Raw genomic sequence first — 16,397 nt, forward strand, 5'->3', positions numbered from 1 at the left:
ACCCCAACAAAAAACAAAACCAAAAAAACCTGAACAGAACAACCCTTGACATGCATAAACCAGACAAAAATATTTCAAGAAATGTTATTTCATGGATGACTGTAGCATGTATAGAAATGGTGGAGTTTTCTGTTTAGCAGGTGGCAGAACTGCTTGTGGTATCTTGAACTTCACATAACTAACAGCTTCAGCATTATGTACTTGTTAGTCAATTTATGAGGCCCATAAGTAGTTCAAGAAACTTAGGAATGAGCCCATAAATGTCATCTGCAGTTTGTGAACTGCAAGTATCTGACTGTTTTGATCAAGGTTTTTATGGGAAAGTTAAATGTTTATTAAAATTATTTACTACTGCCCCACAAAAAGGGAGCAAGCCTGCTGAAGAACTTAGGTAGTGATAAGATGTGATAGGTTGTGGGTCAAATGAGTTGGCAGAAAAGCATTTCTGTTTATGTTTAAGCCCAAATTTTTATACAATTCAAAGTTTAGAGTGCATTTAGGTGCCGAGAAAAGGTCTGTGGAGAGGAGGAATTTTCCCTTTCCCATAACCTGCTGTCAGAAATACATGATCTCATCAGGATACTTTTCTTGTTCTCAGCATTAGCCTTTTTCTAACACCTTCTGTCCTTGGAGAAATGCATGATAGTGCAACTTAGTTAAAGAAATCACTTTCTGCTCATTCCTTTGTAGCAGTCCACACCAGCGTCTTGATTAATGCTCTTTAACAGATCAGTCTCACTGATGAAGCTCAGCTATATTACACTGGAATCTATTAACTTTTTAAACTTTATTATTTCAGTCACAATTAAGACTATCTGAAGCCTCTTCATAAAAAAGGGCCATATCAAAAGCTGTACGTTACCAACTGGATCAATGGATGCATTCATTCTGCATCAAAAATACCTTAAGAAGGACAGATCTCCTGGGGAGGCAAATCTGTATCAATATTTCAGTCTCTTGAATACAGAAGTTTGATACAACGTGATGCAACACCTGAGCTTCCCCTCCTTTCAATTAACTGAGAAATAAAAATTGTCCTTAGAAGGGAAGAAATGCATTTGTATTGTTTCATTTTCAGGTTTTCCGCCCTTTCATAGCATCATAATGTTCTTTTCATGGGTGGAAAACTTAATCTTCAAGTTCAAGCCTAGATTCTTCATACAGTTCAGGATGAGCTGACTTGGAATACCGGGAATATTTCAGATGTAGAAAATCACCCAATTCATCCAGAGCATTCAAAACCTGTAAGACCATGAGACTTTGTCAATTCTATTGGAAAAGAAATGAACTTCTGCTAACTTTTACTTTACTGCAGAACAAGAAGATTATTTTAAAAAATCTATTAAAGTTTAAAGAACAAATAGGCAAATTTTGCATTCAGTCTACAACAGTGAACATCAGTGCAGTTGTAGATGTACAACAGCATCTATGAGAAAGGAATTTACTCCTTCAGTAGGTTATGGGTTATTAGTAAGTACATTAATTGAGCACAGATTAAAAAAATTACTTTTTCCAAAAGCACAGAGAGGTAACAACCAAAATAAAAAGTTATCTTTGCATGTGTAACAGAAATGTGTGAGGCTATACTTCAGTATTCCTCTGTAGCTCCCAAAGATTGGGGTTGCCAATGCATTTTCTTAGGTAGTACTCCGTTCAAAGTGCTGAGCAGAGACAGCATAAATAGTCTAAATAGTTTAAGATCATTTTAGTGAATGCCATTATTTTCTATATGGCAGGAACAATTTTTTCTTCATTAATAGTGTAATGCAATTTGCTGAACTGTGTCCCCAGCTCTCAGTGGATACAAAAATTAGCTGAGGAACTCTGTACCATAGGGAAGCAGCTCAGTGTTTTGCAGCATCTGACCCCCATTCAAGAGCAGCCAACTTTTTGGCATCAAAGAAGGAAACTGCAACTTTGATTTTAAGCCTGTTTCTGTTAAGCCACTAAAACAAGCTCATAAACAAAAAGTAATTTAGAACAAAAAGAAGTAATTTAGTAATGGTTTATGCAGAAAGATAGCTTCCAGGTCATTAAGGAAGTTATTCTTGGGAGCTTGCCCTTGCATGGATCTTTTCTCTTTAGTTGCAGGCTGATGTACAAAAGGGAAATGTTTTCATTGTGCTTGTTACCTGGATTTAGGCACAGCCACAACGTGTTTTGTCCTAAAAGCTTTCTTTCTGCAAGTAATTAAACTCAGAGCATTTCCATTCCCCCATGCTGAAAGAGTGCCACAAGTACTGTGGCAAAAGCACAGCACGTTCAGTGATGGCTGGGGAGTGACAGACCTTCCCTGGAAGCAGCAAGGTGCAGGTAGCAGGAAGTGAATGCACCATGATGGCCCAAAAATGAGGTGGGCTTGACACTTCGGGGTGGGGAGAAAGGAAAAAATCAAAGCAGCAACGTTAAGAGATAAATCTTCAGATCAACTTCATTGCCTGTTACATAAGCCAAAATCCTTACAGTCAAACAGCAAAAGCTGGTAAGGACCAACACAAGAACATAGCTATGCTCTGTTCTACAAAATGGTGCCTTGTTAATAACTACTGAACCTTTAAAAGCAGCAGGAATTTTACACTGCACACATGCAAAGCAGGTTTTTGATGTTGTTTTAAAGCTACCTACACTGGTATGGGAGCTGTTCAACAGCTCCACACATCCACGTGTATCTCAGGATGCAAAAGGAGATTCAGGAGCTCTCTGAAGGCCCCAGTGCTTGTCTGCGTGAACCACAGGCTCATTTAACCCAAATGCCTTTCCATGTTCAAGGATTTTTGGCTTTGACCATCAACATTCGTGCAAAGAGAGGAAAAGCAAAGCCTGAAATTTATTGTTAAGCCTCTTTGCTTCATGCCTGTAAGTTGGCTTATTCTGAGAATGAAAGTATCTCAAGCCAGGCCAAAAACACCTTCGGCAAAAAAAGGAAATGAAAAATTTCAAAGAGTTTATTTTAAACATATTTCCATGTTGGAACAGAGGTTTGTGATGGAAGTCTCAACACACTCTTAATGGTATTTCTGATATCAGAGAAAGATACAGAACTGAGACTTTCCAGACAGCACCAATTAAACTTGATTAGGTTCAAACAGCTCCAAAACTGTTTGCAATTTCCACCTGTACCCCCAAGGCTGTCCCATATACTTCTGCAGTTCAAGAAACACATGAAAATATGGAGTGGAACTATGGGTATGGAAAACTTGATTTTCAATTATTTCCATATAGTTTCAGGTTTCCTACTCTGATAGTTTTGACATAGGATTTAACTTTTGTCTTGCTGTGCTTTTCATGTAGGTTTTTATTAGTGATGACAGATTTGGTCACTATTAGAAATAGAAGAACATAAGATGTTAACTGACTCATAACTCATTTCAGAAAATAAAATGTATAAGGCTCAAATGCCTTTAAAGATCAAGTGCCAAGGCCACAAAAACAAATGTAAAAATGAATTATTGAGATTCAAAGTAACAGAGGCAGAGCTTCTCCCGCTCTCCTTGGCACCTGAGGTTGATTTGGGCAGGACATGTGCTGCACTCACCATGTCCAGCATCTCCCGTGTATGTGCAGCTGACACGCAAAAGCGAGCCCTGGACTCTGTGATAGGAGTAGCTGGAAACCCAACCACGACCACCCCGATGTTCTTTTCTAACATGCGTCTTGCAAAAGCCCTGAGGAGAGAAAAAGCAGAAGGAGAAAAATCAAAAATAAATTATCCCCAATAAACTGAACACAGACAGAAAGCATTCACATATAACGCAACAATAGGTTAAATCCTGCTTTCAATTGATTGAATATTCCCACTGATTTCCATAAAAGCCAGAATTTTACCAGCAGGACTGAGATTCTTTGCTGCTTAGCAGCTCATGAAGTCAAGTGGGTGTCAAATACTAGCAATGTGATGGCACAGAGGGCTCTGCAGGTAGACACAATTCATTATGCCAATGAAAATCTCTGAATACAAATCAAACCATGTGGGCATTCATAGTCCATAAGGGTGGAAGAGGCTGGACTTGTGGAAGGTACAGATTCTTGGTTCCTGAACACCAATAGGAATAAACCTGAAATCTGTGTGATGGTTTATTTGATCTCACAATTGATCTGCTAGTTACGAAGGCTTGTGTAGCATGTAGGAGACCTAAAACCCACAGACACCCTAAGCTACCTACAAATACTTTCTACAGCTCAACACTTCCATTATGCTGCTTCTGTCTTCTGGTCTCTGTGTCCAAGTCAGTGCACAAGTGGTGCTTGAGATGAACTGAATGATAAAATATGTAAAAACCAGTCAAAGATCAGATGGGGAAAAAAAAGCATCCTTCTGAACCAGTTCATACATCAAAGGCAATGCATCTCCTTTAATAATTACAAATTCAAAATCAAAAAAATTCAAATTCAAAATGTTATCAAAAGTATTATTCCAGACCATGTTAAAAAGGGAAAAGAGAAAAATTTTAAAATTCTGACGTCTGGAACAACTCAAAATTAAACCTAGGGGCAAAAGGAAAACAGAACTAAATGACAGATTCAAACTACAGTGTATGTTTCCCCTGGGAAGAACCTACCACAGAGAACATCATCTTCTGCAGTGTGTACCAAATAACCCACAAACTTCAATAGTGCTTGTTTTGCCAGCAAGGTTTTTTCAGTACTTACCCTATCTTACCAGGCATATAAAGGAGCAAGGGAACAACAGGAGAATCATCATTGCCATAAATGATGAAGCCCATTTCATGCAGTTTTCGTCTGAAGTACCTTGTGTTTTTCTCCAGCTGACGCACTCTTTGGAGCCCTGAAATGAGCCAGTCAGGAGAAAAGTCAGTGCAAAGATCATAACTGGAGTCCAGTCACAGGTAAGAATCAGGGCTAGGGGATAACAGTTTGGCTGAAATGTGAATGTTGCTATTTGATTGAGAAGAAAAACATGGAATGAGCTAAATGCAGCTGCATTGATTATTATGGCATTGTAGGATGGATGGCTGATACTCCTGTACTTGTGAGGTGCCTTCCCATGGACAGAAACAGTCCCTGTCTGGGGGTAGACATCAGGACAATTCCCTGGACTTTGTTGTGCTGAATGAAGCCTGCTAGATGACACACACCTACAGAGAAGTAGTGCAGACAGGACCTGGAAATCAAATATTTTCTTTCTCAGCATAACTGACTATTATCTGTGCATCATCCCTCATTTGGCCATGGATCCACAGATGGGACCCCAGCAAAACTGACAGGAGAGAAAACAATTATTTTTAATAAAGGAAAAAGACAAAAAACAGCAGAGAAAAATGTGCTTGAAAGGACATTTCAGCCATTTCTTTTGCATTGCCACAAAGGAGGTTGTTTCTGACAAGTGCAATTGCTTCCCAACCCACTGCATAAAGAGTCACGTAGTAGGAGATATGTCCTTCCACCATTCCACCTGCATTATCCCTAAGCAGTGCGCTGATCTATGTGCTGCTTTTGCACTGCTGTGAGGTGCTGACAGGCGTGGTGCCACCTCCTCCATGCCCACATGCCTGTCCAGTGCCAGATCAAGTTCACACAGCCAAGTCGAGCCCGGTCTGCATCTGCCTGACCTCGCCAGGAACAAAACTGCCAAGCCACCCTTAAGCAGATGGAGTCTCCAAACCTAACCACTGTTCAGTAGCTTGTGTCTGCCCAGCAGAGGTGGTGAGAATGTGTGGTAAGACTGGGAGTTAGCAGGACACAGTTACACTCTTAACTTTCATTTTCCTGCTGTTCATCAGCCCATACTTTCAATATCACTTACATTATGTCACCAGACATGAACACTGAAACCTACAGTGCAACTCATTTCCTCTTTTCCCTTTGCCTTTGCACAGATATTATGTATTCAGTCTCCATTTATGTTTTCATTTTACTTTACATTTTGTTGGCTTCATTCTTCATTTACCACTTTCTGCTGTCACCATTCTCTGACTGGAAGCCAGCTTCATAATTCCCCATCTTGCTCTGAGTAATCACAGTGGCCAGTAAGGCACTTCTAGCAGCTACATGCTACCTTTGGTAGATTTGTCCTCAGACCACATTCTGTCCCCAACATCTGCTCTGGCTTTTCTTCCTTTTCCCTCTTGGCTGAAGTGGGGAACAGCACACTTACACGAACATCTTCTACATTAATATTTCTGAACATGTGTAGGGTTGAACAAGATCTATTACTTCATTTGTTCTGTATCCTCCAGAGTCAAGGTTCTGCCAGCGTTCTGGCTGGGAAATTTATAGGGAAACTGGGACTTGCTTCACAGTGTTTGGTGTTTTGCTTGAACAAATTAAGAGATCTCATAAAAACAGTGCATTTGTAACTTTATGCACAAAACTGCCCACGCAGACAACCTGTTACTTACAGTCACAGCCATTCAGTTTAAAGCACTCAGTTGAAGAGATCTGCTGGGTTAGAAAAGGCCACAAATAGTTTAACTATCTCTCTAATGCTGCTAAAGCAAAAACAGCTGTGCCAGAGCAAGGAAAACAAATGAAACACAAAAGCATCCTACTACAAAGCTTTCCAGTCACTAATAAAAACAATAGTCTGTGGTATTTCCAAAAATATTTTTGGTGTACTAGATCTCAAAGAAACAGGAGGAAGTATTGTTGAGGAGGAGAAGGGAAGGGGAGATGATGGTAAGGACAGGGAGTTAGAGAACTAGAGAATAATGTGGTTGAAGTCTAAAAAGATAATTTTTCCCTTTTTAGAAATTGTAAAGATGTTATTAGCACCTCCTCAATGTCCAAGCTATGAGGAGGAGGGTGAGGGAGTAACCTGAACTCAGTGCTCAAAGCCACTGCTGTTTCTTGCTATCTTAGCAGCCCCTGAGCGAGTTTCCAAACTCTCAGTTGGAAAGCATTTGAAACTACTAGATTTTCAATTAGGGAAAGCTTTTCATAAATGCAGATGTTCTTGGCAAGTGCAGTTTAAGCCTTGCTGCCTTCTCCTTTCTATTCATGTGTTTACCACAGAGCTGAAAACACAGTGTGAGCCACGCAGGATTCCAGGCTGTGCTGTTTGCTATTTATCAAACCATATGCACAGGACCCAGAGTTGAACAGTTTTGTCTCCACTTATTTTTGGTGCTGGAAATTTAGACTCCAGCTAAGGAAACTTTAGAGCTGAAAGAGGAGGTTCAGGCAACCCCCCAAAAGTCAAACCCCTCTTCCTTTTCTAATCTTCCTTTCCTGATTCTACATCCTCAAACAGTTTGTGATGTGAGATCCCCCCCTTTCAAGGCTCCCTCTGGAGCTCATTTCAAGCCAGCCAGTGCTGATGCAAAAGAGCCACTTGGATGTTTTAGCAATATCCCAGAATACTAATTTCATTTGCAGGGATGCATTAAAGAGCCAAATAAAAGATCAGAGCACTCACATATATCTGGAGGGAAAAAAAGCACATTAGGAGATGATTGCTACACACTCTGTATTTGTGGGTGGGTGGCTGGGAGGAACCTATTTCTTTACCAAATGTCAACACTTTCCTTTCTCATGTTAAGTTTTGTGGTCAAAGACCACAGACACACATCATATATGCACACTTCTTATATGCTGTCCCAATAAGAGCAATAAAACCATTAAAATTTGTAGCTGTATTTCAACACTCTTTTTCATTCTTTTATGGGACCTTCTAACATCAGATAAAGAGGCAGATCTGAGCAAAATGTTTATTTTTGTCTCACTGGTCTGATTTTGTCCCCCCACTGCAGATTAAGAATGATGAATTCAGTTTAGAATCAGGTCTTAATCCAAATTCACTGTGGGATGTTTAACTAAAAGCACCACATTTAGGAAGCATTTTCTTTGATTCCTGAGGCTGGGATCTTGCATTCTTTAATATTTATTGAGTCAAAATCTGCCAAGCAGACCCTTGAGCTAAAAGAATATGCCTGCATCTATGTGAGTGTAAGAATTTACCTGTATGGGACTAATTAGAGGATCAGGTCCCTAGACAGTAAATATGTGTTAAAAAATTCTTACTTTGCAAAATCCTTGAGGATTTACAGTCTATGCAAAGAGCTTAGAGCACAGCATGCAGCATATCCAGAGAGTTATATTCCATGAAATATGTGAACCACAACACAGCATATGTTTGGAAAAAAAACCAGCCTGGACAGGGAATACCAACACTCCTCTATTTGAAACTAAGCACACTAATGCTCCACAGTATTCAGCTAAGGCTGAGAACAACTTTATTAAGTGCTCTATATCTTCTTATTGGTTAAATTAAGAAGGGACAGAAGGAGAGAAAAGTGAACAATAAACAATTCCCAAATTTCACAAGTTATCTTCACAGTGCTGGGAACGCACACAGGTGGTTTATGGGGATTTTTCTGAATTAAAGGATTAATTGCCTGGATGGTACAAGAAAAGCAGATTTACTGCATCAGCAATCCACCTTCTGCTGGCAAATTTAGAGTTTTCATTTGGTTGCACCACTTTAAAAATATTTGGTTTACTGCAAAGTTCTAAGGTGTCAGCAATTCTGGGAAAAATGCTGATTATATTTTTATGTGACATGGATCATTGCATACTGCTGGATTTAGCTCATTAATTTATGCAGGCTTTTAGAAAGTTTTATAGCTGAAAATTAATATGGTTTTGTTGAAAGAAAAATATCAAAAGAAGGCAAGAGAGAGAGATAAATAATAAAATGCAGTAGCTCATAATTTCTTTGAAGCAACCAACTTTTTAAGAGAGCCACTTGGAGTAACAGACTTGTCAGAAGCTTTGTCACACATTTTCAGGGCACCTGACATCAGGAAGGCATTCTGATTACATATCTGATACCTGACCTTAGGCTGCCTTTACCTGGCACAGCCCCATGCACTTCAATAGAATTCTACTGTTCATGCCAGCTGAGGACCTTATCCTGGCAGCAAAAGAGGCAGTAAAACTATCAGCTCTCTAAAACAAAACTTCATTTTCCTCTTCCAGAGATGTCTGCCTTTGCCTTGTGCAAAATGCTCACGAGCAGAGAAGCTGCCTGCATCCAATTCCTGCACAAACATTCCACCCTTGAACTCTTCCTGTCTGTTCCTACCCTTGGAAGTTGTGACTCAGTCTATTGAAAAGAGGAATAAGCAACCTGGAGCCTTTCATATCAAGATCTCAGGTGTAGGAGGTGAAGGAGAGATATTTTTCCTGAACCCAAGCCAGCAAAGCTAACCCCACACCGTGCTGGTTTTTGGCAGGAGGTGGACTCCTCAAGACACAAATCCACCTGCTTTAATCTTTTCCAGCTGTTGTTTCATAGGGCCTTTCTAGATAATTAGTTACACAATTGAGCTTGTACACTGTCAGTGTCAGTGATCCTTGGACGGAGCACTCAACCCCCTGCCTTCCTCTACTAACAACTAGCTAGGAAAAAGCAATCTTCTATAGGCTGAAAAAAAAATGGAAAACAATAGCTCTTTCCCACTAAACTACTGCAGATGGACAGATTTCCTTTTTTTTCCTCTGGTTCCATTATAAGAGTAACACACATGTACCTCCATGTGCATTAAATCACAAATAGAATGCTATAAAACCGGGGCACCTAAAGGAAATATGTTCTCGGATAAAACAATCTTCATAAAAATAACTTTGCTACAAACTGGAGAGAAACGAAGACATTTACTTCTACAATCTAATGCTAACTAGAAATCTAGTAATTTCAACTTAATTCAGTTGCTAAATAATCCCTTAAGGACTTATTTTAACTGTGAACTGCCGTAAAACACTTTTCAGAGAAGATTAAGAGAAGAAAAATAGCAATTTCAATTGAAGCAGAAAGGAGAAAAACTGAAAAGATTTGGTCATTTGTACTTTATTTCTCAAATGAGTCAGATCTGCCTACCCAGCACCTTATCTTTATTTAAATATAGAGTGCAGAGACAGCCTTGGCTAAGCGTTATTTCCTCTCAGCACAGGTCTCCATCCCACTGCTGATGCTTATGTCAGGATACAGGGAACATCTATCCATGGGCAGGATCTACTAGAGGATTACAGCACTGGTTTAACTTTGAGTATGAAATAACTTTGAATATGAAAAAAGTGACTGCAAATGAGGCAGAATTTGATAAATCCTCAGATATGTTGCAAATCCCTCTTAGTCCAAAGGCCCTGCTTGTTCAGATGCACTGACCCTCTATGGATACATCTGATGTCCTGTGGCAGGTGGATCACATGGCAGTGTCTGTACTAGAACAGCATGTCTCCCTCATTTTGAGAAAAGATATCAGAATTTAGCTCTGTTTCATCATCCACTGTGATGTTCACCTTAGACAAACAATAATTGTGGCAGCACATTATCATCACTAATATCTTCACTGTAATCATGACTGGGAGCCCTAGTCATGGAGCCAATGCTGTGCAAACAGGGAATAAAGGTGCTTAAGGGCTTGAAATGTAACCACATCCTTACTGGGAATATTAACTTTAAATTAAGCCAGGGTTCAAGCATTCTGCTTGAAACAATCCCCTCTGAATGAAGCAGCAAAATGAGAATTTGAAAAAGGCTTTATTTAGCATGACTGATTCTGCAAACTGTTTTGAGCAGGTCCAAGGGGTCCATCACTAAGTCACTTTCAGATTTAAAGCTTACAGCAATAGTTTAATGATCAGTCCAGTTGGGCACAGATTTATTTTGCTGCAGAATGTATTGTTCCTCTTGGCTCCAGCTGCTCAAGTCCTGACAGGGGCACTCGTGGAGCCATGTGGCAGATTAGCTCTGGGAACCAGTTTGGGTGTGGGCTAACCATTTTGTGGGAGGGCTGGTTATTTTTCAGCTACGTCAGTGCTCTGATTCAGTTCATTGCATGGCTGCGTGAACGCTCACATTGGCACAGGGAGAAGGGCCATGAGAAAGGGGATAGGCAGGGGGAGAAGAAACTGAGGACAAGACTGCACTTCCCTGCACCAGTGTTGGTTTATGTCAGGCTATAGTGACGTGGAACTAAGGCTTCTGAATTTACAGAGCATCCTGGCAGTGCACAACTAATGTTTTCAAAAGACTGTTGAGGACAGATAGCAGAGGAAGATGGAAACTGATTCGAAGGAGCTGGTCCAGTTATACAAAAAATCTGAGGCTGATGAAAATATCTTTAAAAGGAACCTTTTAAAAACAATTTCTTTAATGCCAAACCAAAACAGAAAGCAGCATTCTGCCATTTCTCACAGTCTGAATGAGCTCAAATGCAAGAGCTCAAGAATTTGCTAAAACACAAATGAAAACAAGTAGTTCCAAAAAGACAAACCAATCAGCACAAATGGCAAAGTAAAGGAACATTTTAAAGAAACACAATCTAAACAACTTCAGGAATTATCTTTTAACAAAACATATTTTACTTGTAGATGCCAGAGGACAAGCTTTAAATGTTTCAGCATCCCCTAAAAACATAAAAAATGCCCACTTCTGTTGGTGAATTATTGTTTGCCATGCATTAAACAGAAAAAATGTTTCCTTTACAAATGCTGCAACTTGCTTTTTACACCAGTATAATCTATTATTAGTCATCAAAAAAATTGCTTTGGACTTGCCAGCAGTTTTAACTCCGTCTGCCTGGTGGTTCTATTTTATCCCTATCAAATTTAAGTGTAAAAATATGCTTTCAGCATTCTCATGCAGAAAGTGGGGAGGAAGAAAAGGTCTGAGGGCACAGCTGGAGGGGCTGTGTTGCATGCAAGTAAGTGTACTTGCAAATTTGTGCGGGGTCCAAACACTCTGAGTCAACTCCAGTGTCATCATGGGATAAAACCACTAAGGCAGCTGTTGAGTTTCCTGAGGTATCTCCAGTGGTGTAATGAGAAAGCCATGAGGAAAACACATAAAGAATGTCTATATTATGAATTATAAAGAGTAAATGCCATGGGAACTTCTGCTTCCCATATTTTCTAATAAATGAGCAGAGACACATTTGAGATGAAAAGGCCACAAAGGCTTAAGAGGGATAATTTTTTTTAATAGACTACATGAGCTGAACTGCAGAACTTGCTGCCTTATGACATTACAAGAGGAAATACAGCTGCCAGAAGTTCATACACTTTGAACAACTCTATTATAGGAACTATGAAAGTGTCTATGATGTTATGGCACTAAGAACAAATGTGTTTTGTTCTACGAGACATCGATTTTCAGAGTTCTGTAAAATATGGCACGGAGAAAAACAGGACTTCTACTCCACTAAAAATTTGATTTCACATTTGCATATTTTGTAGTCATTTCAGATATTTTGTTTCAAGTTCTTCTCGAGCAACTTGCTCAAGAAATAATAGCAATATTGACCTCAACCTGTTCCTCCTTCCTAGGCAGGAACAATGCTGTGTATCGCTTTTGAGGGAGCTACTATCTTCTCCTAAATTAGCATTTCTCACCCTTCATTTTCTTGAGTCACCACAGAAAACATGGCAAAATAAATGAAACTGTAATAGCTGGCTGTGGGCTCTGTAATATCCTCCCAGTGACATTATCACAACATTGATGTCCCACAGCTATCACAAATATTGATGTGGGATGGACCCACATGTTTACACCTTTCAGTGTGGAACTGACACTGGCTGTGGGTAATTTCCAGCTGAAGAGTTTAGGTTTCACAGAATTACTCTGAAGGTGCTAACTTGTTCCTTCCTTGTGGTGAAGCAGTACTCCCTGGGCCCATAAACATCTATTCATGTCCTGCATTCATGCATCCCCTAAACAGATCCTATCCTGGAAATGCCTGTCTTGATTCATTTTCCAATCAACCATATTCTTACTAATTGAAAATAATGGCTCTGGCATTACCTACTACATAATTGCATCTTTGCTACTCTTTTTTAAGTCAGCTGCTTCACAAATTAGCGGAGAATAACCAGCAAGAAATTAAAGATATTATAATCTCTTATCTCTGGGAAAATAAAGAATACTAAAAAAAAGGATTTTTCTGAGTGGCAACTTAAATGACCAAGTCAGTTTTCCTTCTCTTAGTTGTCTATTAATCTGCCAAGAAGTCACAAAGTTCAGAAGTAAGAACATGCTGGATCAACACATTTTTTGTCCCTGTATTTCATCCTCTTTCCAACAAGCACCCTCTAATTCACATGGAACTTTTTAGCAAACTCTAATTTCATTATTTATTAACACATTCCCAGAGATTTTTGCAAGGCTCACTCCCTAGAGAAATAACCTCTGGAAGATAAGCCCTTGGTGGACCTCTCCTTATAAAGGATTCCCCAAATTGTCTGGTGGGAAGAGAATGTTATTTGAAATAAATTGCAGAAATAAACTTCTTCTATGGATCAGAGAGGCTTCCAGAGAACACATGGCCAACACTGCCCTGCAGCAAGTTCATTTTACTTGAAACGTCTCAGCTCCACAGCTCATGCTCTCACAAGAACAACTCACAAGGATTCACCACCTTCCATCACAGTGCACCAAAAGAACTCTGCCAAAGTCATTTTCCTTGGAATGAAAAATATCTAAGGAGAGACAGTGCTTTCTCCCTTCTTACTGTTCCTTTTGCTCCTTTCTAAGCCACTACCTTCCTCTCTCCAATGCCAAAGCAATGCATTGTATGTAGTGTGGTCCAGCACAGCATTTTTTTCCCCGTGTTTTGTCTTGTGGGGTTTTTTTGTAGTCCACAAGACAGCCTAATGAGGGAAGGCCCACATGAAAGAAAACCTAAAATAATGAGTCTGGCTCAGAAGGACAAGAAACATTTTTACACATCACAGCCAGCTTGCTAGCCTTTGTGCAATGGTCTAAGTTGTGATATATGATTTATTCATTTGTTTTTCTACTCATTTGCATTTCATATTACAAGACAATTAAAAAAAAAAATGAAAAAACCACTAATTTACTTCATAATATATTTGCAGAAGACTTAATAAGCTCTTATTTTGTGCAGAAATCCTAACACTGTCTCATTAAATAACACTGGTTCTTGAAGAGAAAATGCTTCAAACTCTTAGACCTAAGACAGACATGCACATCTTAAAATACTCCATCTTGAACCCAGTTCTCCTGTTATCCTGCACTGAACTGCATGCAGAATCACGCTAGCTGAGGAGCATTTTTAACAGGCTTTGAAGGCTGGGAAATGCTCTGCATGTCTCGTGTTTTACACGGAGCATCTGCGAGCGCCTGAGTCAGCGAGTGCCGGGCAGGCTCAGTGTCAGACCGCCCTCTCACGGCAACGCCGGGGCAGGAGCTGCGCCCGCTGCCGCGGCCCCAGGCTACGAGAAAGATGTCAGAGACGTCTCTTATCTCCAACACATGTAGGCATCAGCACACGCAACCAGGACCTTCCGAATTTCAAGCTGGAAGCAGTTTTTTAGGCTCCGGCTTCTCTGAGAAAATGAACGAAGCATCGCTTTATCATTGCGCGGGAGTTTTGCTGCTTTTTGTCCTTGCACTCAGCAGAATTAGGCATTGGGATTGGATTCTCCATCCTTCCTTCTGTACTCTGAGTCTTGTAAATTCTGGCCTCATTAATAGCCTTGTATCTATCATGGCTCGAAGCAGCCCTCTAGGGCACTGCAACAGAACAGTGCACAGAGTATCTTACCTGCTTTCATCTACTCTGTATCTCTTCCATTCCCACCTTATCCCAGTCACATCTATCAGGGAGGACTACTACAGAATTAATTCTGTAACAGAAAACAGCACTGCTGGACCAGTATAAAAAAGATTGCAATTCAGTGCAGAATCTGTATCTTCAGCTGCACGTTAAAGAATATCATGACTTTCACACATTCCTGGAAGAAAACTACACAAATTCAATCACTTTTTCTCCATGTTGGGATTTAAGTTCTAGAATACTGAAAACATATCAGCATTGCTTTGAAACAGTAATAGAGAGGTATGTCACAGTTGTTTTGTTGCTTGTTGTATAGAAAACACATTGCACAGATGATAAAACATTACACAGAGGATAAAGGATGTCACACAGAGGATTGGACAGTAGCTGCATCTGCAACTTCAAGAGATGAATAGAAATACACCTAATTTTTCATGAAGACACCAAGTAGTCAATTCTTTTGGGACAAATTGCAAAACTAGGCTCAGGACGCCATAATTGATGCCCGAGTGAGGTAGGAATTATTATAATCATCTTCTCATACTATTATTTAACATACAATACCTGTTCTGAAAAGCTGCACCATGCCTGAGTTGCTTGCCATTTTGAAGGTTTACACTTAAAAAGAAGCTAAACTGACAGCACCTACCCCATAAATGAAGTCACATCCTTATGAAACCCACTACAAAGTCAGACAATGTACTCCAAGGGAAATATATGTATTTCAACTTGTTGCTGTAAAGCAGGATGGGCTGGCAACTACACAACCAGAAGTGCAAAATATTTCCATCCCTGATGCATGTGGATGAATATGGAAAAAAACTCAGGGTTCACAGTACTTAGAATATGAAGGTTTGAGTATTAATTTTACAGTAAGAAGGATTTCTTTTCCACTGCTATTGCAATACTTGGCTGATGGATGATGTTGGAAGGGAAGGGAAGGGAAGGGAAGGGAAGGGAAGGGAAGGGAAGGGAAGGGAAGGGAAGGGAAGGGAAGGGAAGGGAAGGGAAGGGAAGGGAAGGGAAGGGAAGGGAAGGGAAGGGAAGGGAAGGGAAGGGAAGGGAAGGGAAGGGAAGGGAAGGGAAGGGAAGGGAAGGGAAGGGAAAGGAAGGGAAGGGGGCTTACCTTGTGTTGTCCCGTCCAGTCCCATGAGACATTTCATTGCCCTGATGATTTGCTCTGCTACGGGGGGACACATGGATGTGGCGTACACAGCACTATGAGAATGAGTTCGTAAAAAGTCCACAAGGTCCTTACACAAGCAAAACAGAGCATGAATGAGCTTTGAGCTGGCCAAACAGCAGACCTCCCTCTTAACTACTGCAGGAATGGGAATGTGCAGAAGGAGGAGGACATTTCACCAGCTACTGCATTGCATTCTTGACTGCCACTGTTAATACATGGCCTGAAGAAACATCAGGCAGGTCCAAATGCTTTACCATATAAGTGGGACAATTACAGCTGAAACAAAAGTCTGGAATAGAATAATATTTACTTCTGTGCTCAGACGACTTATAAAGGAGCCAAAATAATTTCAAGACCAATGAACAGCCGCACTTAAAATAATGCTGCTCAGTTCCCCTCTGGTAATGAAACTAAGGCTATATGACATCAGGATAGGTTCTCTGCCACACGACTTAGCCCAGGAAAAGCAACCTCACTGAGATCTATCTTTGTCAATAAGCACATAAATTTTCAATCAAAACTTTCAATCAGTGTGGCAGGTACAGTCATGTCAGAGTTGGTATAATTGCTTTAACATTTCCTAAGAACACAATCTGTCCTCTTAGAAAAACCATTGATATACTGTAGGCATGTCTAAAACACCAGTAACTCTCCTGAATTCAGGCATGCAGTAG

General features: G+C 40.1%; 1 protein-coding gene across 2 annotated transcripts in view; it reads right to left on the reverse strand.

The window, feature by feature from the left end:
- Positions 1 to 870: 870 nt before the first annotated feature.
- The window catches only part of SPTLC3 (serine palmitoyltransferase long chain base subunit 3), an 81,006-nt gene continuing 65,479 nt past the window's right edge, over positions 871 to 16,397 (reverse strand). For both annotated transcript variants that reach the window (XM_058802269.1, XM_058802270.1), the window contains exons 9-12: positions 15,664 to 15,790; positions 4,651 to 4,786; positions 3,536 to 3,665; positions 871 to 1,242 (exon numbers count right to left, since the gene is read on the reverse strand). In XM_058802269.1, the coding sequence (XP_058658252.1) occupies positions 1,129 to 1,242; positions 3,536 to 3,665; positions 4,651 to 4,786; positions 15,664 to 15,790 (507 nt within the window). In that variant the 3' untranslated portion in view covers positions 871 to 1,128. The remainder of the gene's footprint in view (positions 1,243 to 3,535; positions 3,666 to 4,650; positions 4,787 to 15,663; positions 15,791 to 16,397) is intronic.

This window comes from Ammospiza caudacuta, chromosome 3, assembly GCF_027887145.1.
Source record: "Ammospiza caudacuta isolate bAmmCau1 chromosome 3, bAmmCau1.pri, whole genome shotgun sequence".
In the NCBI taxonomy this organism is placed as follows: Eukaryota; Metazoa; Chordata; class Aves; order Passeriformes; family Passerellidae; genus Ammospiza; species Ammospiza caudacuta.